The 27772-nt window shown below is 34.1% G+C and overlaps 3 protein-coding genes across 6 annotated transcripts; 1 reads left to right on the top strand and 2 right to left on the bottom strand.

Annotated features, from left to right (window-relative positions):
• Positions 1 to 238: 238 nt before the first annotated feature.
• LOC120069897 (lanC-like protein GCL1) lies at positions 239 to 7013 on the top strand. The gene is made up of 5 exons (XM_039021737.1): positions 239 to 674; positions 773 to 960; positions 3823 to 3934; positions 5178 to 5648; positions 6368 to 7013. The coding sequence occupies exons 1-5, from the start codon at positions 534 to 536 to the stop codon at positions 6707 to 6709; spliced, it is 1254 nt and encodes a 417-aa protein (XP_038877665.1). The 5' UTR covers positions 239 to 533; the 3' UTR covers positions 6710 to 7013.
• A 10184-nt stretch (positions 7014 to 17197) lies between these two features.
• On the bottom strand, positions 17198 to 19575 carry LOC120070578 (WEB family protein At5g16730, chloroplastic). 2 transcript variants are annotated; one of them, XM_039022375.1, is made up of 2 exons: positions 19265 to 19575; positions 17198 to 19059 (listed from the first exon to the last, which is right to left on the bottom strand). In XM_039022375.1, the coding sequence occupies exons 1-2, from the start codon at positions 19297 to 19299 to the stop codon at positions 17301 to 17303; spliced, it is 1794 nt and encodes a 597-aa protein (XP_038878303.1). In that variant the 5' UTR covers positions 19300 to 19575; the 3' UTR covers positions 17198 to 17300. The 2 variants fall into 2 exon arrangements, with proteins under 2 accessions (XP_038878303.1, XP_038878314.1); XM_039022386.1 differs by having other exon boundaries at positions 17199 to 19072; positions 19265 to 19573.
• Positions 19576 to 25018: 5443 nt separating this feature from the next.
• On the bottom strand, positions 25019 to 26635 carry LOC120069735 (histone H3.3). 3 transcript variants are annotated; one of them, XM_039021535.1, is made up of 5 exons: positions 26547 to 26635; positions 26012 to 26083; positions 25843 to 25919; positions 25637 to 25727; positions 25019 to 25548 (listed from the first exon to the last, which is right to left on the bottom strand). In XM_039021535.1, the coding sequence occupies exons 2-5, from the start codon at positions 26081 to 26083 to the stop codon at positions 25378 to 25380; spliced, it is 411 nt and encodes a 136-aa protein (XP_038877463.1). In that variant the 5' UTR covers positions 26547 to 26635; the 3' UTR covers positions 25019 to 25377. The 3 variants fall into 3 exon arrangements, with proteins under 3 accessions (XP_038877463.1, XP_038877467.1, XP_038877458.1); XM_039021539.1 differs by having other exon boundaries at positions 26012 to 26100; positions 26547 to 26616; XM_039021530.1 differs by lacking the exon at positions 26547 to 26635 and adding an exon at positions 26325 to 26452.
• Between the last annotated feature and the right edge of the window lie 1137 nt (positions 26636 to 27772).

Below are 27772 nucleotides of genomic sequence, written 5' to 3'. Positions count from 1 at the left end.
AATATGTAGAAACTAATCGGGATAGAGATGAGGAATGGGATGTGGACGAATTCCCCGTCTCCGTCCACGTTTAGCTCATAGGAAATTTTTTTCCCTCATTTCCTGTCTAATTGAGAAATCTCAGTCCCGTTCAGGTTGGGACCCACGGGTCCCCATCTCCATAGGAAAATTGGACATATCTATTCCTATTTCTACCAATTTCATTTTTTTCTCAGCTTTTGTGCGTACCATTTTTTCAATTAACCATCAAATTCCTAACAGAGAGTCGGCTAGTTTTCGTTTCCACGTTCATTAGCACATTGAAAAAGAAAAAGGAAAAAAACAACGTCATTCGCGTGTGTGTGTACTCTACAAAAATTAATAATAATTATAAAAGCGCGTGCTACACAGATGCAATCCAGACCCACCGATTACGCTCTCACCAACCGCCATTGATTCCCTCACACGATCACTCAAAACTCGACTCTCTGCTACAAAATTTCTTCATCCTTCACACCATCAAACCAGATTTCATTTCGGTTCCTTCACACAGAATGTCGTCGGTGCTGAAGCTCGCCTCATCGCAGGACGACCGAGAAGGAGGAGGAGGAGGAGGAGGAATCGAGATTCCGGAGAAGAGTATTCTTCTTCCTCGTGAAGCGTTTCTCTCTGCAGCCGTCTCTTTGAAGAATCAGGTTTTGGTTCCTTCTATTTCATTTTCTCTCTTTTGTGGAAACGGTGTAGATTAGAACACTTTTTGTCTTTTTTGCTCTGTGTGATTGAAATTTGTTAGGTTGTGGATGTTACTTGGAACCGGAGACGTAACGAGGAGATTGGCGTTGATCCGACGGTGTACAGCGGCCTCCTTGGGACGGCGGTAACCTGCCTGAGATCGTACAAGGCCACCGGGAACCACCAGGACTTGTTGTTGTGCTCTGATATCGTCGACAAATGTACGGTTGCAGCACGTGCCTCTCACAGGTGATCACGTGACCTTACTTTCCCTTTCTCCATCTATTGATATGATTTTTAGGTTTGTTGTTGTGTTGTTGTGTCTATTAATTAAATTGTCACTTTTCCAATCATTAAACTAAAACGTGAAGTTGATTAAAAAAAGAAAAGAAGAGGATGAAGATAGAAGTTTATGGATTAAAATTTGATTTTAAAACAATTATGAAACCAAAAAGGAAGAAAAATCCATTTTTTGAAAAGTAGTCCATTTTTTAGCGTTTGAGGCTCAAATTCTCTATTTTATTTGTTATGGAATTCGAAACAACCACTCCACTCCTTGTTTGGTCTAAAGAATGCAGATCCACAACTAAAGGTGCATTAATTTTATGTCTTATCAACTTTTAGTAAAAAAAACATTAATTTTATGTCTTATACAACTATAGAGAGTTCATAACTCTATTCCTTATTTCATACTCTATGATCTAACCATTATGGATTGACCTCAGTATAGGATTTAATATTCTTCGAATTTCAGTGAGGTGGGTTGTCACATGAGATTAATTGAATTACGTGTAAGGACATTCACGAATATTAAAAAAAGAAAAATTCTATGATCTTAAAAAGATGTTTGGATCAAGGAATTGAGAAATAGATAATTGTTAATTTCATATTTATTAACTTCTCACAAAGTGAGAAAGGAATTCAAAGATCCCCAAACCTTATAACTAAAGCTGTTAATGATTTGTGGGAAGATGATTTTTTTAACCTTTTAAAAGTTTTGTTTTTTTAGAAAAATAGAGGTAGGAGAATTTAAAGGGTAAACTTTACTTTACATTTGCCAAATACATACTATATGCCCGTCATTAATGTTCCCTCATTTGTCATTTGGAATGAAATATAGTCCATAGGGCAGAATTTGGCTGCAAGTCAGTGTGTAGGTTTTTGCACTTCATACACGTTGGCCAACCACGAAGTGCTACGTGTCAGCACACCTTGGCCAATCACAAAGCGCCACGTGTCAATGCATTATCTTTTTGTTTTTCCATTTTAAGCGATGACACGTCGGGCTTTGGGGCTTGGCTGAAAAAGCAATTAACAGTAAGTTCTGCGATAAAGTAAAATAATTTTTCTTTAGATTCTCTCCGTTTGAAATACTAATAACAAATAAAAATGTTCCAAATAATTATTTTAAAAAATAAAATAACAAAAAAACTCAGATATTCTCTCAAGATTAGCAATGGAATATTGTGATTAAATATAAACAAAAGTTGAATATTTCCACAAAGCTTCTGGACCAGAAGGCCGGTAGTAAAGGGGTTTTCGTGATTAAAATAATAATACAATAAAATAAAGCAAAAAAATCGATGCCACAAATATCGTAGTTTTCAGAAATAATTTCTACAAAAAGACAAACTTCAAATATCTCTTGACTGAGGCTACTGAAATTGTATTTCGTCTCTATTTTAAATTATCTGCTCGTAAAATCCTCTTGGGAAAAGTAGATGTCGTTTGGTTGAAGGATTCTTTGTATGGAAATTAATATATAAATTTTGTTCCATAGTTTTTAACTCTTCGTTTGAGAGTAGAATAATTCTCATTTCCCGTAGACGACAAGGTTTTCTCTTTTTCTCCTCTCCATTTGCTTTTCATTTTATTATGTAATTTTATTTGGAATATGTTTAATTAATTAATATTATTTTAACAAAATTAATATAAATTTCTATTCTTACAAAAACTATTAAAATATTTACTTAACTTACTTTTATAATAAAAATTTATTAAACAAATATAATTATTTTTTTACATAAATTATTAATTAATTAGTTAACAATATCTGATTATATTTTTCATGCACAACCAAACATAGTATTTCGAGACATCCTATTCGTATTCTATTCTCACACATCTTTTATTCTAATCATCTATAAAATTTTAAATCAAACCGTTACAAAGTTTAAAAAGTAACTATATTTTTTTTTGTCAAAATAAAATTTATTATCAAATATCCACGTCCATTTTTAGGTTAAAAGGTGATCTATTTTGTCCTATGATGAATGAGTGAGATGCAATCTTCTTTTAAAACATGATATTATATAAGTTGATGCAATTCTTATGAATTTATTTTTATAATCATATTTTCTTAACAAAATAATGAAAATGATAATATTAACTAGTCATTAAACTTTCTATTTTGAGTATAACAAGTCTCCAGGCTTTAAATTTTTTTGCTCTAAACTTTCATTTTTATATCTAATATGTCTTTAGTATATTCAAATTTTTAAAAAATTAATTGATAATTGGTGTATTATATTTACAATTGGATTTTATGTATAATAAAGTCCTAACATTTCAATTTTATATTAATAGATACATTGATTTATAGAAATATGTTGAATAGATCAAGGACCTATAAATACAAAATTAAAAAATTTTAGAGATCTATGGAACCCAAAATTGAAAGTTTAAAAATCGTTTGAAAGTTAATGAATTAAGGGATTCAACTTGTAATTTAATCTATTTTTTTATATGAATAATTGTCAACATCAAATCTCAAGGGAAAAAAAAGTCTATTTTCCACGCGATGATTTTCCATGAAGATATTATCTTCCTGACATCTGACAGAGATGTTACGGTCTTGGCAGCACATTTGTGTAGATGGGTAATCAGAAACATTTTTTGCAAAAATAAATAAATAAATAAAAGAAAAGAGAATTTGGAATAATAGTTAATAGTTAGAATGTGAAACAATTAAATATTTTGTTTATTTGTTAAATAAATAAAAGAATATATCCTTTTTTGCATTTTTAATTTTTGGAAAGAATGTGAAGCATATAGTTGTTGGAAGAGTTTAATGTGAAATAATTAAATATTTTGTTACATTGATTTGGACAGGCACTTGACATTTCTGTGTGGTAGAGGAGGAGTTTATGCTATTGGCGCCGTAGTATCTCATTACATGGGGGACCCTCAAAAACTTGACTTCTTCTTCAATCTTTTTCTCCAGGTCTCCTCTCCTCTTTTGCCGGTTTAAATCATAAAGTTACATTTTTTGGTAATCAGGCTTTGGTTTGGTTGCATTTGCATCATTACTTTCTAAACTTCACCTTTGAACTTTTTGGTCTCAATTAGTTTTTCTAGTTAACTTTCGTTTATACAAGGTTGACTAATTTTTTTTTTAATTATTTTTAGGCTGATATGGGTTTATATTTTTTTTAATTACAATAGGGTCGGGGATTCGAACCACGGACTTTGTGGTCATTAATTGAGTTATGCTCTCTTTGATTGATATAGAAATGTTTATTTCCCTTATTAGTTGGGTCAAACTAAGATGTAATAATGTGAATCAATTGAGCTATTTTAAAGCCATAACATGAACTTAGTAAAATCCTAAAATTTAGCACTATTAAGCCGCATCTCACTAGATATTGCCATTGCGTTAATTGGTGAATGTTAGTTGGACACTTGAAAATTTTTGGTTTGGTTTGGTTTGGGGAATTATTTCAGTTTGGTCGGTTTTAGTCTTGACCCTGGACAAGATCATTTAAAAAACCTCACAAGTGCCACCTATTAACTTTGTTGTACTGAACCATTACAAATCAGTGGAGGAGTAATTTATCATTCTTGACAAGTTGACAAATTTGGGGTAGGAAATAGGTTCCAGCTTGTAGACAAAGTTTCTTCATAAGTTACGTGTTACAAATTTCTTGATCAGTTCTCTAAACTTTAACTTTAAGAACCTAAGAAGGCTGAACAAGAAAATGAGCCGATCAGAGAATGCAAATTAAAATTCCAGACAGACAAGGGGGTCTAAAAGGGTTTGAACTCTAAAGATAAAAGCTAAAATCTTGAGATACTACCGAGAATTTGATTAAAACAAAGAAATGCTTGACAATTATTATTATTATTATTATTATTATTAATTTTAAAAAGCCTAAACATGAAATGGCAATCCAGTGGATTCTCAGTTTCTTATTTACTGTTTATGATTTTTCAGAAATAAAGTGTTCTCTTTGTTTACCATTTTTGGTGGTTTGCATATATGAATATATCAATAGTAAAGATGAAGAAGACATAATTATTTTCTTGATTATTTCATGTGAAACTTTGAAATACAAGAAAGAAGTGTGTAGCTCAATGGATGTTTATAACTAGAAGGGGAAAAGGAAACAAAAATGCCCCAAGCATTTTTCTTGTGGTGTGTGAAAAAGCTATGAGTGTCCTAAATGTTTTATAACCTTTTGTAATAGGCGGCACAAGAGAAAGCACTCCCTATTGGACCTGAAGAAGGAGGTTTTGGAATGTCATATGATCTCATGTATGGGCGAGCTGGGTTCTTATGGGCTGCCTTATTCATTAATAAGCATCTTGGAGAGCAGAGGTTACCCCATGATCTTCTCATGTCTGTAGTTGATGCTGTTTTAGCGGGTGGCAGGGCAGGCGCATCCGACAACCCGGACTGCCCTCTGATGTACAGATGGCATGGGACAAGATATTATGGTGCAGCCAATGGCCTCGCCGGTATCTTGCAAGTACTTCTGCATTTCCCACTTTCAAAAGAGGATGCTGATGATGTTAAGGGGACGTTGAGATATTTGATGAGCAAAAGGTTTCCACACAGCGGTAACTATCCCTCAAGTGAAGGGAACGCAAGGGACAAATTAGTCCAGTGGTCTCATGGGGCAACTGGCATGGGCATTACCCTCTGCAAGGCTTCACAGGTTTGGTCCATTTTTTCATGTTTAACTTCTTATATTTGGCTCAATTCTCATCCATCGACTTCAGTATAGTTATTCTATTAGGCATGAGGTTTATTAGTACCTTTCTGTGGGTGAGGCAGGTTTCTTAGTCTTGTTTATGCAGTGGAATACATATAAATATTGTATAAAACTAGAAAGAAATTGTGCTATTAAGGCCCCATTCGGTAACTATTTTGTTTTTTTGTTTTTGGTTTTTGAAAATCAAATCTATTTTCTCTCAATTTCTTACCACCTTTCTTAAGGGCAAGAGTTGAATTCCTAGCCAAATTTAAAAAACAAAGACAAGTTTTCAAAAACTATGTTTTTTTTTTTTTTTTTTTAAATTTGGCTTGATTTTTGAAAATATTGATAAAAGTAGATAACAAAGCAAGAAACTTAAGTAAGGAAAGAGTGTTTATTAGCTTTTTCTAAAAAACTAAAGACCAATAACGAAATGGTTACCAAACTGGATCTAAAAAAGTTCGGCTTTCATATTTGACAAGTTTTGATGTGTGTTGTTAAACATAGACCATTATGATTAAGGTCAATCTAGTCGTGTCAGCTTCGCTGGGAAAGGGTTGGATTAATTTAATACCTTCAATCTAGGCTCCTTATTTTTCTATCATGAACTGTATTGTAAAGATTTATGTTCCTGAACTACACAAAGAGGTTACTGAAGTTCAGATTTTCTCAAATTTCAGGTTTTCCACGAAGACAGGGAGTTCAGGGATGCTGCAATTGAAGCAGGGGAAGTAGTATGGAAAAATGGATTGGTCAAGGAAGTTGGACTTGCTGACGGTGTCACTGGCAATGCATACGCCTTCCTTTCCCTTTATCGCCTTACCGGAGAGACTGTCTACGAAGAAAGAGCCAGAGCGTTTGGAACCTACTTGTATCATAGTGCTAGCAAGCTTGTTGCTGCCCGAAACCAGGTTGAAGGTGACCGTCTTTACTCTCTTTTCCATGGGCTTGCTGGAACTGCTTGCCTTTGGTTCGATCTGCTTGAACCTGAGAAGTCAAGATTCCCAGGTTATGAATTCTAGTTTAAGCTGAACTCATACGCGTAAGGTAAGCAAAAGCATCCCCCTTCGAGTATAAAATTGTGTATATTATGTCACTGATGTCTTTAATGTTTTGGTGTGGTGGACTAGACAGTTTTAAGCATAAAATGTCTTACCAAGAGCAACAAAGTTAATAACCAATTTTACAATGTGTAAGATGTGTTATGGCAACACACCAATTGAAGTTGTAGAATTGAGTTTTCAAGTGTGAAAACAATTCAAGCCAGGGTTGTTGATTTCTTCGCCTCAAAGTTTGGAATGTCTTTTTAAGTGCATGATTCTTTTACTCAATTGTCAATATTGTAGTGATTGTGAAACAAATGGTTTTAGCATTTGTTGAAATGCCTTGAATATGTTATTTGGCACTTCAAATGACTAAGCACTGAAGTCTCATTCTTGGTGCTTCTGCAATCTATATTATCTAATATTTCCCTATTTATAAAATTGCTTTCCATTAACTCGTGGGTGTAGCTAATGTTTGTGAACTAGAGCTAATGTTTGTGACTATGTAAATCTTTGTGTTGTTTATTGTTTAGGTTTTATTTCTTTATTTGTCAATTTCATAATAGTGTGATAGGCCCCCAATCATTAAGAGGTATGAGAGGAAACAAAATAAGAGAGGAGAATCAAATGAAAATATGGGAAAGGAATCAAATGTAAATGGAGAATCAAATGTAAATGGGTGAGGGAGAGGGAATAAAGTTAGTTAGAGGTTGTATGATCTTGTGGGCCCAAAGAAAATCCAATTAGTTACAAATTAGATTATTTTAAGAAATGAGGGGGGTGAGGTAAGGATATCTTGGCTGTATTTTGTGAATGCTTAGTGAGCTCGTGTAAAGGGGGGGAAGTCTCGACTTCCTTGGTAATTTGGCCAAAAGAGTAAATATATAACTCGAGTTCTATCATTTTGGTATCCGAGCCATCGTTTCTTGGGGAATGGTGAAGAAAATGGAAAACTTCCAAACCCTCAAACCACTTGAGCAACTTGATGAGGAAGAATATCACCATAAACCTCGCGTTCATCTCTTCGTTTGACCTCGCTTGCAGTGGAGAGGTCTTAAGGGTTTTGGTCATGTGATGAGGAGGATTGCGAAAGGGCAGGGGCTAAGACGGGTTATAATGGGCATCATCTAGTTTCATGGCACAATCCTTCCGCGATAGGTTCACCACCTTCTCTAAGATTGACTTGATTTCTCTGTTAGAATCCTCTGTTTGCCCATTTGTTTGAGGGTGATACGCGGTGGCAAACTTATGGTGGACATTATATTTGATCAACTGTTTACTAACAATGCGATTCACAAAGTGGGTCCCTTCGTCGCTTATTATGGCACGTGGAGTGCCAAAACGAGTAAAAATGTTTTTCTGTAAGAACTTAGAGATTGTTGCCGCATCATTTGCAACGCATGAAACAACTTTAATCCATTTGGATACATAGTCGACAGCCAATAAAATGTATTTATGACCATTTGACGATGGAAATGGTCCCATGAAATCTATTCCTCAGACGTCAAATAGCTCCACCTCCATAATGATGTTCATTGGCATTGCATTTTTTCTGAAATGCTTCCAATGCGTTGGCACTTATCGCATTTCATGGAATATTCTCGTGCGTCTTTAAACAGAATGGGTCAGTAATACCCACATTGCAAAACTTTTGCTGTCGTGCACTGTCCGCCAAAATGCCCTCTATAAGGTGATTCATGACATTGAAACAATATGCGATAGAAAGCAGTTTCTGGAACACAAAGTCTCAATATCTAGTCTAGTCTCCTTTTGTAGAGATTTGGATCGTCCCAGTAGTAAAATTTGCATTCATGTATGAGCCTTTTCTTTTGATGGGATGTATAGTTTTCAGGAAATTGTTTGCAGACCAAGAGGTTGACAATATCCGCATACCAGGGTAAAAGTTCTTCAATCTTAAGCAGCTGCTCATCAGGAAATAAGGCCTTCACCACTGGTTGGATGCGATCCACTTCTGGATTTTCTAATCGCGATAGATGGTCAACGATTTTGTTCTCTGTTTCCTTTCGGTCGATTATTTCCATATCAAATTCTTGGAGTAAGAGAATCCATCGGATTAGTCTAGGTTTCGCATCTTTTTTTGTCATCAAATATCTTATCGCGGAGTGGTCTTTGTGGACTATCACTTTTGACCCCAACAAATAGGGTCTAAATTTTTCAATAGCAAAAATCACTGCTAAAAGTTCCTTCTCGGTAGTAGTGTAATTTTCTTGCATGGAGTTTAGCGTCCTACTAGTATATGTGATGGGGTGTAAAATTGTCTTTACTTTTTGTGCCAAGACTGCCCCCATCGCATACCCACTGGCGTCGCACATCAGTTCGAATGGCCTCGCCCAATCAGGTGCGATCAGAATTGGTGCTGTAGATAAAACATCTTTTAGTGTTTTGAATGTAGTGAGCCAATGTGAATCAAAATCAAAGGGTCTATCAGCTTCGAACAACGTATTCAAAGGTCGAGCAATTTTGGAAAAGTCATTCACAAACCTTCTGTTAAACCCCACGTGCCCTAGGAAACTCCTCAAAGCTTTCACATTCGTTGAAGGTGGAAGTTTTTCTATAGCTTCAATCTTTGTTTTGTCCACCTCTAACCCATTCCTTGAAACCTTGCGCCCTAGAACAACTCTTTCCTCGACCATAAAGTGACACTTTTCCCAGTTCAACACCATATTAGTTTCTTCACATCTTTTCAGTATTTTCTCCAGGTTTTGCAGATAGATTTCATATGTTTGTCCATAGACTGAGAAGTCATCCATAAAGATTTCAGCCGAGTCTTCAAGGTACTCGAAGAAGATCGACATCATACACCTTTGAAACGTACTGGGTGCATTGCACAATCCAATAGGCATGCGACAAAAGGCAAATGTTCCATATGGATATGTGAACGTGGTCTTTTCTTGATCTTCAGGTGAGATCATAATTTGGTTATAGCGTGCGTACCCATCAAGGAAGCAAAAATAATCATTCCTTGCTAATCTGTTGAGCATTTGATCAATGAAGGATAGGAGGAAATGATTTTTCTTTGTCGCCGCATTGAGTTTCCTGTAATCCATACAAATCCGCCAACCCGTGACAGTCCTCATAGGGATCAATTCGTTGTTTACGTTAGGAACCACTGTCATCCCACCCTTTTTGAGAACGCATTGCACGAGGCTGACCTAAGTGCTATCTGCGATGGGGTAGATAATGCCGACATCTAACCATTTGATGATTTCTTTTTTGACAACCTCTTTCTTCGCAGGGTTCAGTCTGTGTTGAGGTTCTATTGAGCCCTTCTAGTTTTCTTCAAACCGGATTTGATGCATGCAATACATTGGGCTAATACCTTTGATGTCTATGACGTCCATCTGATCGCTCTAATATATTTTTTTATAACACTGATCAGTGTGGTTTCTTTTTCTTCAGGTAATGCAGAGGATATGATGACTGGTAAGGTTTCATTCTGGTCGAAAAATACATACTTCAAGTAGGTTGGTAGAGTTTTTAGTTCTAGTGTGGTGGTTGCTCTAAAGAGGGCTTCTGTGCTTTTCTTTCTTCATCCAAATTCAGTATTTCATCATTCTTCAACATCTCTGTTATCGCATGACAAGTCTCAATGGATGCTATAGCATCCTCTCTTTCTTCATTCTCTTCCTCGGATTCCCAATTTCCAACGCAAGTTTGTTCATCATCGGAATCAGATAAGCCTTCCTCATCTGGGAACTCCATTGCCTTGATAATATTGAACCTGAGCTTCTTTCCGTTGACGCTCATTGTGATTTCTCCCTTATGCACATCTATTTGAGCACGACCAGTAGACAAGAATGGTCGTCCCAATATGATTGGAACATCTTTATGTGCCTCATAATCTAAGATAATGAAGTTTGCAGGTAGGATGAATCTATCTATTGTTACCAAGACATGCTTTAATTTCCCTTCAGGGTGCACCAATGATCTATCGACAAGTTGAAGAGTCACCGTTGTGTGTGTTAGCTGTCCCACATCCAATCTTTTGAAAATTGAAAGGGGCATTAAGTTTATGCTTGCCCCGAGATCGCATAATGCTTGGCCAATATAGATTCCTCCTATTGAGCAGGGTATTTCTCTTATACACATCTAGATGTGTATAAGAGACAGTCATTGTGATTTCTCCCTTATGCACATCTATTTGAGCACGACCAGTAGACAAGAATGGTCGTCCCAATATGATTGGAACATCTTTATCCGCCTCATAATCTAAGATAATGAAGTTTGCAGGTAGGATGAATCTGTCTATTATTACCAAGACATCCTTTAATTTTTCTTCCGGGTGCACCAAGGATCTACCGGCGAGTTGAAGAGTCACTGTTGTGGGTGTTAACCTGTCTCTTATACACATCTAGATGTGTATAAGAGACAGGAATAACACTTCATCACATCGCTTATCGTGTATTTATATGAAAAAACCCTGGCGGTCCCTCTCTCTGAGCCACAAGTTGACTGCTTTGCTGTTGATTGTTCTTCCAAAAAAATTGGGGTGATTTCGCCACCTCTGGTTGTAAATGTTTGAATAAGGATTGTTTTTGACAAAGTAAATTGATTGAGGATTTCGTGGGCATTCCTCAAAAGAATGTGGTTCTTCACATAAGACACAGCTGGTGGTTGTTTGCTCTATCGCATTCACTTACCCATTTCGAGCTCCTGAATTGTTTATTGTGATGGCTTACAGCAAGTTTATCATCACATTCATCTGATTTTGTAATGATGAGATGGTACCATTACTTGAATTACCTTCTCTAGGCTTCGTTCTTTGATCGCTTTTTTGCCAATCTTCATGGTTTTTTGAGATGTGATCAAGAATATTTTTTGCTTCATCATATGTTTTTTCCAGAAGATCTCCTGCTGCTACCACATTGACAGCTGTCTGCGATGCGGAGTTAAGTCCATGATAGAAAATCTCCATTTGGAGGCAACCAGGTAATCCATTGTGTGGGCAGTCACGTACTAGCCTCTTGAATCTCGCTCATGCGTCACTGAGCGATTTATCTTCTTATTGTTCAAAATTGGTGATCAATCTCCTCTCTTTGACATTTTCTGTGGGAGGGAAATACTTTTTCATAAATTTCTCCACAACTTGTTCCCATGACGTTATCTCTCCTAGTTCGAGAGAATATGCCTATTTTTTTGCTTTATCGCATAGTGAAAATGGAAATAACGTGAGTCGAATCTCTTCTGGGGAAATATTAGGGAACACAAAAGTGTTGCAGATTTCAATGAAGCTTCGTAGATGGGCGTGCGGATCTTCACCACGCTGTCCTCCGAGCTGTCCCGCTGTTTGTATCATTTGTAACATTACTGGCTTCATCTCAAACCTTGATCCATCCAATGCTGGTCTCATGATTCCTGAGGAGAAATCATACAGATTTGGTGACGCATAGTCCTAGATGGGTCTATTGCGATCATTTGCTAGTAGGATGGGATTTGCCAGCATGTTGTTTTCATTTGCTACTCGTTCTTCAGGTTGTTCAGCCATTCTACGAGCTCTTCCTTGCCATCTACGTCTGTTTCTCTGCCTTCTACGAAGGGTTTTTTCAATCTCTAGGTCGTACTCGAGCTCAGGAGTATTTCCTTCGCTCATAGGACACTTGCTTCTTCCTTCACAAGTGGAATGGCAATACTCCAAAGGTCAAAAGCTGCAAAGATCAAAGAGGTTTGATGTTAGCACAATCTATACCGTAATCCTCAGCAATGGCACCAAAAACTTGATGTGGTGATTTATTATGCGATGAAAGGGTGTGTGGATGCGATGATTATGCAAGGTTTCCTAACAAAACCCAAGTATAAGCCTTCTTAAGGTCCTGGTAAGTCCAGGGTCGAACGTAAGGATTACTCAAACAGATATGCGATAGACTCTATCTTTGATCTTATCGCTATTTTAAGTTTAAGAAGTTGAATGGTGATTGACTTTGATTTCTTAAGGCGATGGAATTAAATGCAAAGCGATAGAATAGTGGTGTTGTAACAAATATGCAATAAAGGGTTGAGAAGAGGTTTTGCTAACATGTCTTAAGATATTATACAAGTCATGCGATCATGCTATACACAAATATTAAGCATTACATTTCTCAATGCATATGGACACATTTCCTATGTCTAGGATGCATGCGATGTGTAGGGAATGCAGCAGATAGAACTTATTTCTAAGTCTCCTCTACTCTTGCTTATGAGATCTAATCTGACTCTTTCAAGCCTAGATTCTATGTCTTTAGACTACTCTTTCAAGTACTCAAAGTGATGAATGAAGCATACATAGGACAAGATGATCGCATGAAGTGCATAACTTAAGTCATGCTAGCTAAATACCTCTCAACCCATTCACAAATTTAGTTACTCATGTATGGCGTGAAAAGAATGAACATAGATTGAAATGTAATTTCCATTCTTGAAAATAAAATGCTCAAGTAAAAAACAATAGATGATGTAAGTGTTAAGCCAGGTAAGTAGTGTCTTGCTTCCTCTGGCGTTTACACGGCTTTTAGCACTCCAATTCTTTTCTAATTTGTAAACTCTTGCTCTCACAAGGGTTAGGTGTGGGTTGGTGTCTCTCTTCCGTGTTGTTTCAGCATTCTCTCGACCTCTCGAAATTAATTCGCGCCTGGTTTGGTAGCATTGAATGGTATTTATAGACTTCAGAAAAAATTATAAAAAAAAAAAAAAAAACAGTTCTTCATCTCACTAATGATTGCATGGATGGGCAACATTAATTTCCATACTCTGTCGCGCCGTCTGATGGTCACCGGAGGTTCAATGGATTTGCAACAGTATGGTCTTCAACGGCCGCCAACTAAATTTATGATTTGACCGCTATCGGCTTCACGTCCCATCACGTTTTATCACATTAGGTCACCGCCTTTATGTAAGGTCATCATGCGTTCGTCTTTGAAGTACTATTGGATCGCCAACTCAGGAGATCGCGCTATCGCCTTGTTCCTACACATAAATACAAGATTAACTCAGTTTAATTGTTTTTATGCGATGAGAGTTAGTGATCGCGATTTTGCTTTTAGTTTGGTGCGTTCAATCGTAATATTGCCTATTTACTATTGCCTTCTCTCATTGTTTTAATGGATTTGGTAGCCCAGAAAGCTTTTGAGGCTCCCATTAACTCAACAACTCAAGAAGGACGGTTTTAAGTGGAATGAAGAAGCCCAGAAAGCTTTTGAGGCTCTGAAGCAAGCAATGACACAACTCCTTGTTTTGGGGCTGACTGATTTCACTCGACCATTTGTAGTTGAGATGGACGCATCAGGGGTTGGCGTAAGAGCTATCTTAATGCAAGAAGGTCGCCCCTTGGCCTATTTCAGCCATGCCCTGCCACTAACACATTGTCTTAATGCTATTTATGAGCGTGAATTAGTTGCATTTGTCCTGGCTGTCCAAAAGTGGAGACCATATTTACTGGGCCGATGATTTACAGTATGCACCAATCAAAGGAGCCTTAAGTTCTTACTAGAACAACGAATCATTGTCGGCGAATACCAACAATGGGTAGCAAAACTAATCGGCAACTGACTTTGAGATTGAATACAAAAAGGGGTTAGCAAAACTAATCACCAATGGAACTGAGTTTGTTAAGTGTTGTGGATAGTATTAATCCATCTATCGTTAGCAGTTAGATTGATCAAGACGAAGAATTACGAGGCATCCGAGATAGTATTCAAGCCGGAAATCCTTACCCTTAAGACTACACTTTGAGAGGGGAACTTTTACTGTATAAACAGAGAGTGGTACTGCCTTCTTCATCCCCAACAATTCCATTATTGCTCAAAGAATTTCATAGCAGTCCAATAGGAGGCCATAATGGAATAGTCAAGATGTACCAGCATCTCAAGAAGGAATTTTTCAGGAAGGGAATGAAAACTCAGGTGTATGCATTTGTTGGTGATTGTTCCGTTTGCCAACAAGCCAAATACTTGTCCTTAACCCCAACAGGATTGTTGCATCCTTTGCCTATACCGGAACTAATTTGGAACGACATCAGCATGGATTTCATTGATGGATTGCCAAAATTTGAAGGGCACAACTCTATCTTGGTGGTGGTTGACCGTTTATCAAAATACGCCCACTTTATCTCCCTTCGTCATCCTTACACAGCAATCATGGTAGCAGGGATATTCCTTCGGGAAGTTGTAAGGCTACATGGGGTGCCCCAGAGCATCGTGTCCGACAGAGATAAAATATTCACAAGCCTTTTCTGGGAAGAACTATTCAAATTGATGGGTACCCAATTGAAACGGAGCACATCATATCATCCACAAACCGACGGTCAGACAAAAGTTGTCAATCGAGGATTAGAAGCATATCTACGTTGCTTTGCCATGGAAACACCAACTAAATGGTCCAAATGGTTGGCATGGGCAGGATACAACTACAACACCTTTTATCATACCGCTATCAAGAAATCCCCTTATGAAGTAGTGTATGGCCAACTTGTTCCTCCCATTAGTCTCATATGAAGTCAGGACCACTATGGTGGGGGAAGTGGACATCCTATTAAAAGATGGATATGGGATGCTAAAAAACCTTAAGGGTACGCTGGAAGCAACACGACAACGAATGAAGTCTCTTGCGGATGCTAAAAGAAGAGAGGTGAATTTTGAAATATCAGATTGGGTTTATGTTAAACTCAAATCATATCGCCAAAGCTCTCTGCTTATTCATAAGCACCCGAAACTCACTCCTCGCTTCATTGGCCCTTTCCAAATCCTTCAAAAAATTGGCCCAGTGGCATATAAACTTGATCTTCTCACACATATCAACATCCACCCAGTGTTTCATGTGTTTCAACTTTGGAAGGCAGTCGGCACGTTGTTTCCAAGGATAACCACTCCTCCGATATGGCAGAACGAGGGTCAATTAAACCCTCATTCGGTTGCTATTTTAGGTATACGGAAAGTTGGTACAACAGTCGTATTGCCAACCGATTTTGAAGTCCCTATTTAATGGGATGGCATGACTCCGAAAGATGCAACTTGGTAGAATGACGTGCAAATCAAAGAACAATTTCCAATTTTTCACTTTGAGGACAAGATGGTCTTTTGGGGGGGTGGGTAGTGATAAGCCCCCAATCATTAAGAGGTATGAGAGGAAACAAAATAAGAGAGGAAAATCAAATGAAAATATGGGAAAGGAATCAAATGTAAATGGAGAATCAAATGTATCAAATGTAAAGGGAGAGGGAATAAAGTTAGTTAGAGGCTGTATGATCTTGTGGGCCCAAAGAAAATCCGCTTAGTTACAAATTAGATTATTTAAAGAAATAAGGGGATGAGCTAAGGATATCTTGGTTGTATTTTGTGAGTGCTAAGTGAGCTTGTGTAAAGGGAGAAGTCTAGACTTCCTTGACAATTTGACCAAAAGAGTAAATATATAACCCGAGTTCTATCATAGTGTCAATACAGACATTGGAGGTTCGTATTTTGATTAGAAAATGGAAACATTTCAGATGTGAATTGTCATGAACAAATGCAGCCATCTACTCCAGGTAAACGTATTTTGGCTTTACCAAATTCAATTTATTGACGCTGGTGGAATGACCGACTATTGAGCTGAGAAATTTTCCAAAAAGGAGGAAGCCAAACAAGACTTCAAAATAAGTAAAGCAAAGGTTGGAATAAATGGTTGCGAAGGTGTTTGACATGTCTTTTTAAAGAGCATTTACATGGCTATAACTATGTACTCTTTTTCCTCCAAATTTTGTTGTGTATGAGTATTTGGATAGAATTTATAGAGTATTTTAAACCGATCTGATACTTCAAACTTGTGATAATCAAAAGTAATTTGAAAAAGTTTAGAAGCAAATAAAAGCTCTTGACAAAAATGATTTTGGATATTTAGAAGAGAACTATAAGTCATTGAATAAACTTTATAGAGTTGAACATGGAAGTATAGTGTAGTGGATACAGACAATAATTACCATCTTAGAGATGTCATGGGTCGATCTTCCATAACGTAAAGAAAAAAACATTCTCTTTTATTAAAGTCTTGTTTAGTGTTATGTTCTTAGTTTTTGAAATTTACGTTTGTTTTCTCCTAAATTTCATCTTATGATTATTACATTCTTCTGAAGAAACATTTGAACTTTTTAGAAAGTTTTAAGGAAAAGAAACAATTTAAAGTTATGCCTGATTTTCTAAAACATGAGTGGAAACTAGATAACAAAAGAAAAGGAGGGGAAAGGTATAAATAGTGTTTAGAAGCTTGAGTTTGAAAAAAAAAACTAAAAATCAATTGGCTATGAAAGGAAAGTTAAATAAACGATTTGGAAGGTATAGTATAAATTAATGGGATAGTATATGGAATTAGAAACTGTAGAAAGCAGCTAAATGAAATAGACTCATTTGATTGAAGAAAAAAGACAGCTTTAGACACAAAAAAAAAAAAAAAAAAAAAAAAAAAAAAAAAAAAAAAAAAAAACCCATAAATACACAATGTAAGCTAGTCGTATGAATTTACAGTTTTACAAAAAAATAAAAAAAAATTGAAAACTGCATTTAAAAAGGGAAAAAAAAAAAAAAAAAAAAAAAAAAAAAAGGTTTCATTCAGGTGATTGTTCCTTCTTCTGTTGAAAGCTCCTCCTCCTCATCAAAAGGTCCCCAAATCTCCTAATCAATGCTTTCTTCTTCCTTGAATTCCTATCTCCTTCAAAGTCATCCAAATTCCCTTCTTCCAACTGATCGAGATCCTCACCTTCATAATTCATCATCTCCCCATCTTCACTAAACTGAGACAACGATGGCTTCCTCTCGTGCAGCCTCGCGGAACCAGGGGAATCCACATTCTCGTCGAAAATGGACCCTTTAAGCGTCTCCTCCATTTCAGGCTCTTCCTCTTCTTCTGCTTCTTCCTCCACCTCCTTCTTCTGTGGTGTGATTCTCAACTCCAAGAAACTGAAACTGAATGCCTTCCCTAGCCTTTTCCCAAATGTATCTTCCTTCTCTGCTGGAGCTGGACTCGGACTCGGACTCGGACTCGGATGCTGATTCGGACTAGGACTCAATGGCGGTTTTGATTTCGTAATCTCCACTTGCTGCTGCTCCTTGCCTTCTTCTTTGCTCTTGCTCTCCTCTTTGCTCTTGCTTTCCTCTTTACTGTTGTTTTCTTCTCTCTTTTTTGCTTCTTCTAGCAATTGCTTTAGCTCCTTAATCTCCTCTAAAGCTGAAGCTTGGCTCACTTTGAGACTCTCATTCTCGCTGCTTACAAAATCCAATGCATTTTCCTTCTCGGCTAAACAATCTTTCAGCTGTGAATTCTCTTCAATTGCAATCCCTGCAGCTTCCTTAGCAACAGTAGCTTCATTTAAGGCTTGTTTTAGAATGTCTCTCAATTTCTTTATCTCTTCTTTCGATGTCATGTTCTTGAGCTCTGCTAGCCTCAGTGCATCCATTAAACGCCGATTCTCTTGCTGAGCGTTGTATCTATCATCTTCAGCTCTTCTTATGCAATCAACTAAACTTGTTTCTCTTCCACTCCATGCTACCAAAGATTCCTCTGCTTCTAATCTCAGCCTATCCACTGTGCTTTTGTATAAATCTGCCTCTCTTCTTGCTTCTTGTAACAGAGTTTTGTATTTTTCTTCTGTGTTTTTTAATGTTGTTTTCAAATTCTCTGTTTCTTCTTTTGTTTGCTTTAATTCCTCTTCACTCATGCTGTATTTTCCTTTCAAATGATTGGCCTCTGTTGCTACTTCTTTTAATGCCATTGCTAGATCGTCCATTGCTTTCTTGTTGTTTTCTTCTGCCTCTGTGGTTAATTTTAGCTCGTTTTTAAGTAGACCCAGTTGGCGTTTTGTTGATTCAAGCTCGGATTTTAGGCTGTCGAACTCGTGGTTTCTTGGAATGTTGTAATTGTAATCGGTGTTGGAAGAATATTTCTGGAGTTTTTCTTGAAGGGATTTGATTTCTAGCTTTGATTCTTCAAGAGAAATCTTTGTTTGTTCGAGATGTTTTGTTTGTGCTAATAACAAATCCTTTGTTTTCTCTTCTGATTCTTTGGAAATTTGGTACTTTTTCTCGAGTTCTTCAATTCTTGTTTGTGATTCAGAGCGTTTTAAAACAGAGAGCTCCTCTGTTTTCTCTGGCAATTGAAGAAGCTCCAATTCCTCGGCCATTTCCATGGCGGACTCTATTTTTATCTTCGCAGATTCCAATTCAGAAGTAAGTTTTGTATTGGTCTCATCCGCCATCTTCTTCACCTCTTTAAGATTTTGAAGCTCTGTTGAATCTTCTTTTTCTTCTTCCTCTGCCACATTGAATTTCTCATCTGTCTTCTCCATTTGTTGATGCATTTCATAAACTCTGATCAAATCCTCTGCTTATTAAAAGAAGGAAAAAAAAACACACACACACACACAAAACACAAAACAAAAACCCACCCCCAAAAAACAAAAAGAAAACAGAACCCAGTTACTCTACAAATCAAAATCTTCTTTTAATATAATCAGAAGAATCAAAATCGAAGAACAGGTCAAAAAACAGGGGGGAAAGAGAAAGGGAAACTTACAGAATCGGAGTAGCTGAAAGAACACGCAATTCCATTCAAAGAGAAACAGCTTAAAAAAAGCAAGAGAAAATTTGTATTGTGTTTGTTGTTTATAATTTATTTATTTTGGAAAATTTTGAGTGAAATTGAGAGAAGAAGATGAATTGAGAGAGAGATAGAGAGAGAAGAGAGAGAAGAAAGGTTCGGAAATGAAGGTAAAATCCGAAGATGGCGGATGTTCCAGTAAACCAACCAGTGGGCTTCAATCTTTGTCGATTGCTCAAATAAAAAATAAATATGTTAATTAGCCATTGGATTTGACGTTGTCAATTTACCTTTTTATAATATTTTTTTTTATTGATTTTGGCAGAGTTTAATATGTCATCTTTATCAAAATATCGAGATCTTAATTTTATAAATGCGGATGAAAATATCGATAAAATGTCGATGATGATAAATATTTCTAGAAACATTATAAAAATAATAATAATAAATTTGATTTATGATTTTTAAATAAGTTGATGTGTCATTTATTTATATCATATTTACATTCGTGACTTTTTCTTCTTTTTTCTTTTTTGATCTTTTTACTATATGATAAAATAATGGTTCTATTATTGTGGTTGATATTGAACCCATGAACATATAAAAATATCGATGTGTCGATGAAAATTTAATAGTATGACTATAATTGTATGAGAACTTTCGATATTATTTCTCCCTTGTTTTTCATGAAGCAAATGTTTAAGAATTGTGTGGGATTTGTGAATCCTGAGGTTTCGTTTGGTTTTCGGTTTGTGAAAATTAAACCTATAAACACGTATCCATCTCTAAATTTTTTGCTTCCTTATCTATGTTCTATCAATATTTTTAAAAATTAACCCAAATTTTGAAAAACTAAAAGAATAGTTTTAAGAAACTTTTGTTTTGGAAGTTTGGTTAAACATTAAATTTCTTTTTACTTAAAAAGGATGAAAATACATTTTCAAATATGGAAAAGCATTCAAATCTTCCAATGGAAGAGAGTTTAGCTCAGTAAAACAAGATACTAATTATCATTTCAAATATAAATTGTTGGATCTTCGTTCCTATGATTATTACATATACAGAAAATCAAAAACAATCTTCCATATCTTATTATTCATTTTCATATACTCAACCAATAAATTTAAGAAATTTAAAGTCCCATATAAAAAAAATGTCGGATTTTTTAGAAATATTTATCTATAAAAAAAATCTAAATGGAGCCTCTTATAATCCATTAGTAAAACATTTAAAATATTCTTTAATAAATTTAAATGTATAATAATATCTTGAAACGAAATAATGCTAGAATGGTGGTATTTCTAAAATCTATTATACATTTCATGTATCAGCTTTCTTCCAACCCTAAAATTAAATAAAAGAAAAAATAGAGATATTATTTTGATCCATATACATATATTTAGGAAGTTATTCTAATTTTAATAGAAATCCTCCCAAATTAAAAAACACTTTTAGGGGGAAAAAATCAACAATAGCTTAGCTAGTAGTTATATATAAATGTTAGATTTATTGAAAATACTAAAATTAAAATTGAACATTAAAAAATATATAAAATAAAATTGAACAATTTTAAAATAAATAAATAAATATATATATATATATATATTTGGTTGAATAAGAGAATTGCTCCCCATTTTGGGTGGAGGCAGCCGACAGAGAGGGGTGGTTGGACGGCAACAAAATTAACTGCCTTATAACTAATTTTCAATTTATTTTTATTCTTTTTTTGAACCAATATATTATATTGGTGGGATTTGGGGTAGTGCATATATTATAAAATTAAGGAAAATTCATAATTTTAATTTTGAACTAAAATTTGTCCATTCTATTTGTGTATAATTTCAACTTATTTACATATGTCAAATTGAATACTCCTCAATATTTTATAATCCTATTTTAAGGTGTTGTTAGGCAATTATTTCGTTTTTTATTTTAAATTTTTTAAAATCAAACATATTTCTTCTCAATTTCTTTATAAAATAACATAATTTTTCTTACGATGTCAAATATTTGGAAGTAAATAAGCAAATATTAGAAATAAATTCAACAAATTAAGTTAGGAATATTATTTTTTAAATTATATAGTACCATCTATAAAATATTAACTCGAAATAAATCACTGTTGATTAAAAGATAAAGTCTACCTCCATTTTCAAAAATACCTTTAAACTTGCAAAAGGATTATACTAACAATAAAGACTATCTTTTAAGGTTATAAATACTAATGCAATTTTTAAAATAAAATATTAACTGTTTTGTCAACAAGAGCGTAACTCAACTGACATAATGTTCATACTATTAATTTTTTTATTCTTATAGAAAGAATAAGGGTATTTCTTAACATTTTTAAATTTAAGGATATTTATTGAAACTTTTGAAAGTTTAGAGATAACAATTGGGCCAAAAATAAATAGTAATCAACTTTTAAATCAATCTATCAGTGATAGTAAATGAATTATAAGCCAACCCGAAGATAGTTCACACTGATTAAGACACATACTATCGACAAAGAGCTCAAAAATAAATAAAGAGAACATCAAAATCTTAATTACAAATTCAAGTTTAATTTTTTTTAAAAAAAAAAAGCAAAAAAAAAAAGTTTTAAGTTGGGCTGCGAAGAATGATATTATTAAATTTGGAGAAAATGACTTTTTATTTATATATTCAAATAAGAGGAAGAACTCTTCAAGGCTGCAATAAGGAATTTTCTTCTTTCAAAAGAACCATCTGATGACCAAACGTTTATTCGGTTTATCAATTTCCAATTTCTTAATTTGTTGATTTTTTTTTATTTATTATTATTATTATTATTTTTATTTTTTTATTTTTTTTTTTTTTTTTTTTTAGTAATAACTAGAAGCTTGTATTATTCTATAGTGACATTTAGAGTTTGTTTATAAGTTAATTATTTAAATAATATAGATGCACATACTAATAAAAAAAAAAAAAAGTTATAAATATAGACCTATTCTTCTCGACTATTTGACACGGCATAACCATTTAAACTTTATATTTTTCTTCAATCGGAACATAATTAAATTGATTAAGATACGTATATACTTTTTATAAGAGAATAAAAGTAATGTTTTTTACCTTCAAATATTATGCTTTGACTCAATATAGGAATGCCCATATATATTTCTTCCATAAAGATGTCCAAGTGCATAGAAAGAATAGAAAATGACTTTGGAAAACTATTCTAAAATTTAAAATGAATCCATTTTTGTGTTTACTCTAATTGTTGACATATTTCCTTATTTTGTGGATATTTTGTTTCTTATAATTGCTTTGGTAACAAATAACTATTGGAACGATAATTGATAACTCTGTATTATATACTGTAATATGTATGATATTCAAACATATAAATATTTCCAAAAAAAGAAGATGATTAAATGTCTATATATATATATATATATGTATATGATTAAGTTTAGTTTATAAACTTTTAAACTTGTATCTATTTGATAGGTAATTTCTAAACTTTCAAAAGTATATAATAGATTTTGTTTAATAAATTTCTTAACTTTAGATATAATCTAATAAGTTCTTAAACTTTCAATTTTAAATTTAATAAATTAATTTTTTAAAAAAGATTTCATTCATACATGATCTAGTAGATATAAATTAAAATTTAGGACACGATACACATTTGGTCCCTACGATTTGAAGTTGATATCTATTTGGTTCCTAAAGTTTTAAAAGCTATACTTTAGTCATTGATGTTTCAACAATAATTGTAAGGATTGTTTGGTTAGAAGGTTTTCTGCATAGAACTTGGTAGGTTTGTTTCACAGTAACCATTTGCCTGAAAATGAGTTATTCTCAAATATTCTCATAAAGTTTTCTATTCACTATCAAAATTATGGATTTTTCTTTTCCCTTCTTCATTATTTCTATTTATATTATATACAATTTCACTTTAAATATAGTTAATTAGTTAAGTAATTAATATTAATTTAATAAATATAATTAAAATATTTATTTAACTTATTTTTATATAAATTTTTATTAAATTAATACAATTTTTTTACATAAATTAATAATGCATGAGTCAATAATATCTTAAACATATTTACTTAGTAAACAGGGATTAATTTACAATTTTTTTACAATAAATTAATAATGCATGAGTCAATAATATCTTAAACATATTTACTTAGTAAACAGGGATTAATTAAATTTAATTAGTACAAAAATTCTATTTCTATAATGATAATTTATTATTTTTTTATTTTTTTAATAATCGAGTAATTATTATTGAGATTAATTTTAATTGATAATTTGTTATGAACATGTAATCATTATTGATTAGTTAATTATTTATTGTTATTAAATTTTTATTATTTCATTCATTATTGGTATATCATATATTTTTTAAAAAAATTAGTATTCTCTATTAATAAATCATATTTTATTTTTTACTTGTTATAAAATATTTTTTTTTATATTATTAAATTAAAAATTAAAATTACTAATATTTAATTAATTAATTATAAAAATGATTAAGTATTAAAATATAATTACCATGACATTCATTAAATATATTAATTATTTAATTTTTAATTATAAATATTTTTTTATGAATATATTGAATGTTGTTTATTAGCTAAAAGATTTTCATGCTCACTTTCATAAATTAAATACAAACCTAATTATTATTCATAAAATTTTAATAGCATTCTCATGCACAACCAAATATAAAATCTTATTTTTAGATATTCTATAAAACCTTAAACCAAACAATCCCTAATTTATAAAACCTTAAACCAATCAACCCCTAAATAATTCCTAATTAATTTGACAGCTAGTAGATTAATTAAAAGATCATGTGGATATTGATGTGACAAATCTTAAATGTGGTGAAAAATTCTATTGATTTTTTGCTACAATTTTAGGTTATGTGAGCTTTTTCGTTTTCTGTTTTACTCTTTCATATCTTTCTCTCTATTCCCTTCACTCCCTCAATTTTGCTTTCCCTGAAATGGGGTAGAGGGATGGCACAAAAAATGAAATCAAAACAAAACCCACCACCATTGCTGCCTTTCCTTATACCCTTCTTAATTGCTCAACCACATCCTCTCCTTGAAAACCTGTTTATCAGAAGCCTACATGGGTCTGGTGTATGACCACACTTGTCACTCTGTAACTTCCAGAAGAGATTTCTTTACCACAAATGTCAATGGCTAATAATCCTACACGTCCTTTACTGTGCTAAAAGCTCCTTTGTCCTCACTATGTTCCTCGGAGAACCTTACATTGTGATGGCAAGTTTCTTTCGATGGAAAATTCATAACACTAAGCAATAAATCCATTAACCTAATTTCAGCACACTTCCTCCTATCCATGCTCGGTGAGTTCACCTTCACACGACCAACATGGAAAAATCTAAAAACACTCGCTTGTAAACTTTCTTTACCTTGCAAAAGTGTACATATAAAAACACAGAACTACAACAAACCCATGATTGTACCACTCAAAACACTCCATCCAAACACAGACTACAGCCCCAAATAATCTTCCCTATCTAACATAAACTTGTTAACTCCCATACCAACATTTTGGGTGTTTGAATAAAAAAAAAGGTAGGGAGCAAAAAACATAACATACAATATTGATTCAAAGTTCACTAACCTCCTGACGAACAATTGAAATTTGCCCAAAAACTTGGCGCAACAGTTGCATCTTATACAAGAAACACCCATGCAGCCAACACATCAACAAAAATAATTGATGGAAATAATTCATGGAATTACAAATCTGAACTAGAAATTAGATGTGATAGGTTATCCAACAAATAGTTTGGCTGCATACCCCAAAAACACAATCCAATGAAATACAGAATTAAGCTCCTCCATCATTTAAAAAGAACAAAAACAAAATCATCCACAACTAAACATTAACATGCACAAGCAAAGCATTATGCCTTTTTACCATATTCACTACAAGTTTTTCTAGTATAACTATCTACCAACGTTGCTAAAAACAAAAATAAGAACCGCCCTTCATCCATCACCATTATCATCAATTAGGTCTTTGATCACATCCTTGCAGCCAATACCATCCACCAAACAACAATACATCATCTTCTAAGCACGTTCACCTCGGATTCTCCGAGCCAACTGGATATCTTTTGGCATTATGGTAACACGCTTTGCATGAATGGCACAGAGATTGGTGTCCTCGAACAACCCAACGAGGTAGGCCTCGGCTGCCTCTTGCAATGCCAGAACAGCATGGCTCTGGAAACGCAGATCAGTCTGCAGACAAAGCAATTTACCACACCTTCAATTATACATCAAACACAGCTATAACATAAAGCAGGGAATGGAAGATATTGCAACATACCTTAAAGTCCTGGGCAATTTCACGGACCAACCTCTGGAAGGGCAACTTCCTGATCAAAAGCTCAGTACTCTTCTGATACTTACGAATTTCACTGCATTAATAAAAGAAAAATAAAGGAATTTAAAAGTTAGTTTTGTTTTGCAACAATTAAACAATAGCCCATCTACTAGAGGGGAAAACCAAGAAGCTAAACCACGCGAACTCACCGAAGAGCAACAGTACCAGGACGGTATCTGTGGGGCTTCTTCACCCCTCCTGTGGTTGGGGCGGACTTACGAGCAGCCTACATAATACAATATACAAAAGATGAATAAAAACCTCATGAAAAACAAATCAATTAATCCCCGACATCTCCCACAAGAAACGTGAACAAACCTTCGTGGCCAGCTGCTTCCTTGGAGCCTTACCTCCGGTGGACTTACGAGCAGTTTGCTTGGTACGAGCCATCTGCAGAAAATTAAACCCTAATTCCAAATTATTCACAACTAAACAGCATCCAACAAAAATTTTCATTATGGAAATCCTAATAAATGACCTACATGAGATTACGGAAAACCGAATAGCTCTACCACAAAAATGAACCTATCTGATTGATAAACAATTCTATTTCCTAATCAAATGTCCTCGTAAACTTGAGAGCAAACAACAGAAAACCGTAAAGCATTCTAAGTTGAGAAAGTATGCAAACCCTGCAACCCAGGGAGAGTGGAAAAGTTATAATATCTCGTAAAACGTAAATCTGGAAACAAGATTGAAAGCGGAGAACGACGACAAGGAGATGAATCATAGACGAAAATTGGAAGGACATGAAACAAATCCACTACTCAAAAGAGAATTGAAAGACAAATAGGAAACCCTAGAGCCATATTTCACAATAAGAAAAGTAAAAGAAGAAGAATTAAAGACAAACCTGATGTCGCTTCGGTGCTTCGTCTTCTCTCTCGAACAGATCCCTCTCTCCGTTAAAGAAGCCAAAAAGTTCAACGACAAGTGCAGTTAGGGCATATTTATAGCGTCGTAAATGAAGAAAGAATCTGAGGATCGGACGGTTCTGAGAGCATATCCGTGTGTTTTTTAGGTGTACGAATCTAACGGTAAATGAGGGCTTGAGTTGTGTTTTCTCGAGTAGAGTGAACGGCCACGATGTGATGTTGAAAGAGTAGACGAGGATCCTGAGGATACAATACTCGTTTCCTATTGGTTGGAATTGCGATAAATCTGTGGCAATTTTTGTTTGTAAATTTGTAATGGGCGTTGGGGGAATTAGAGAGAAGGAAACCGTGAAACGTGAGTTGAGATTTTTACCCTTTTTTCAGGGCTCTTTACATTTTGAATCTGTCAACCTAAAGTTACGCAGTTGTTTTTTCTTTGTTTTTCTTTTTCTTTATTTCCCAATTGGAGGATAAAAATAGACCTATCAAATCGTGCCATGTAGGATTTATCCAGTTCTGGGGGCTGCAATTTCCATTTTTTTTCTTTAAAAAGACTTCCAAAAAATTCATTTATTCTTATCTTTATTTTCTTTTTCAATACCACAAATGTGTACAATTTAACATTGACATGAAGGGTCTACCCAATATTTATAATTTATCTAAGAAAATCGATTGACTTCATTGACATTTTCATATATTGAGAAGTTTGACATTTTAAAATCTGGTTAAATCATGCGTGGATTGATAAATTATTTTGTTCTTTAAATTAAAGTTTTATTTCAACCTATAATTTTTTTTTCTTTTAAGTAAAAAAAGTTAGATAAATTTAAACATACACCTCTTAGTTTAATCTCGAAATTATATCCTTAAACGTTTGATGTAGTATCAATTAACACTCTAATTATTGTACTAATTTGAATAAACTTTCATAATTATGTAAGGCTTAAAAATTTATGAATTAAACTTTGAAACTTTTCATAAGGGAATCCATTTGAAATCTCAATTAGGATTATCTAAAAATCATCCATTTTGTTAGTCCCACGTTTGAAGAAGTAGTATATCCATGTATAAGAATTAATGCATTGACCTCAAGATCAAAAATCCAATTCTTTCCCACATATTGTAAAAAAAACTATTAAAATAGCGATCTCGGCTTTGATTCATGTTGAACACTATGGCATATTCTTCTAGAGAAATGGAAGGC

This window comes from Benincasa hispida, chromosome 1, assembly GCF_009727055.1.
Source record: "Benincasa hispida cultivar B227 chromosome 1, ASM972705v1, whole genome shotgun sequence".
In the NCBI taxonomy this organism is placed as follows: Eukaryota; Viridiplantae; Streptophyta; class Magnoliopsida; order Cucurbitales; family Cucurbitaceae; genus Benincasa; species Benincasa hispida.
This window is presented reverse-complemented; position numbering and strand designations above follow the sequence as displayed.

Excerpts from the sequence above, each read along its gene's own strand:
- LOC120069897 (XM_039021737.1), top strand. The coding sequence starts at position 534 with ATGTCGTCGGTGCTGAAGCTCGCCTCATCGCAGGACGACCGAGAAGGA. Across the intron at positions 675-772 it reads CCGTCTCTTTGAAGAATCAG|GTTGTGGATGTTACTTGGAA; the intron begins GTTTTGGTTCCT and ends GAAATTTGTTAG. Across the intron at positions 961-3,822 it reads GCAGCACGTGCCTCTCACAG|GCACTTGACATTTCTGTGTG; the intron begins GTGATCACGTGA and ends TGATTTGGACAG.
- LOC120070578 (XM_039022375.1), bottom strand. The coding sequence starts at position 19,299 with ATGGAATTGCGTGTTCTTTCAGCTACTCCGATTCT. Across the intron at positions 19,060-19,264 it reads CTTTCAGCTACTCCGATTCT|AGTTTATGAAATGCATCAAC; the intron begins GTAAGTTTCCCT and ends GGATTTGATCAG.
- LOC120069735 (XM_039021530.1), bottom strand. The coding sequence starts at position 26,444 with ATGTCCTTCCAATTTTCGTCTATGATTCATCTCCTTGTCGTCGTTCTC. Across the intron at positions 25,920-26,011 it reads GGAAGCAGCTGGCCACGAAG|GCTGCTCGTAAGTCCGCCCC; the intron begins GTTTGTTCACGT and ends TGTATTATGTAG. Across the intron at positions 25,728-25,842 it reads CCTGGTACTGTTGCTCTTCG|TGAAATTCGTAAGTATCAGA; the intron begins GTGAGTTCGCGT and ends TTATTAATGCAG.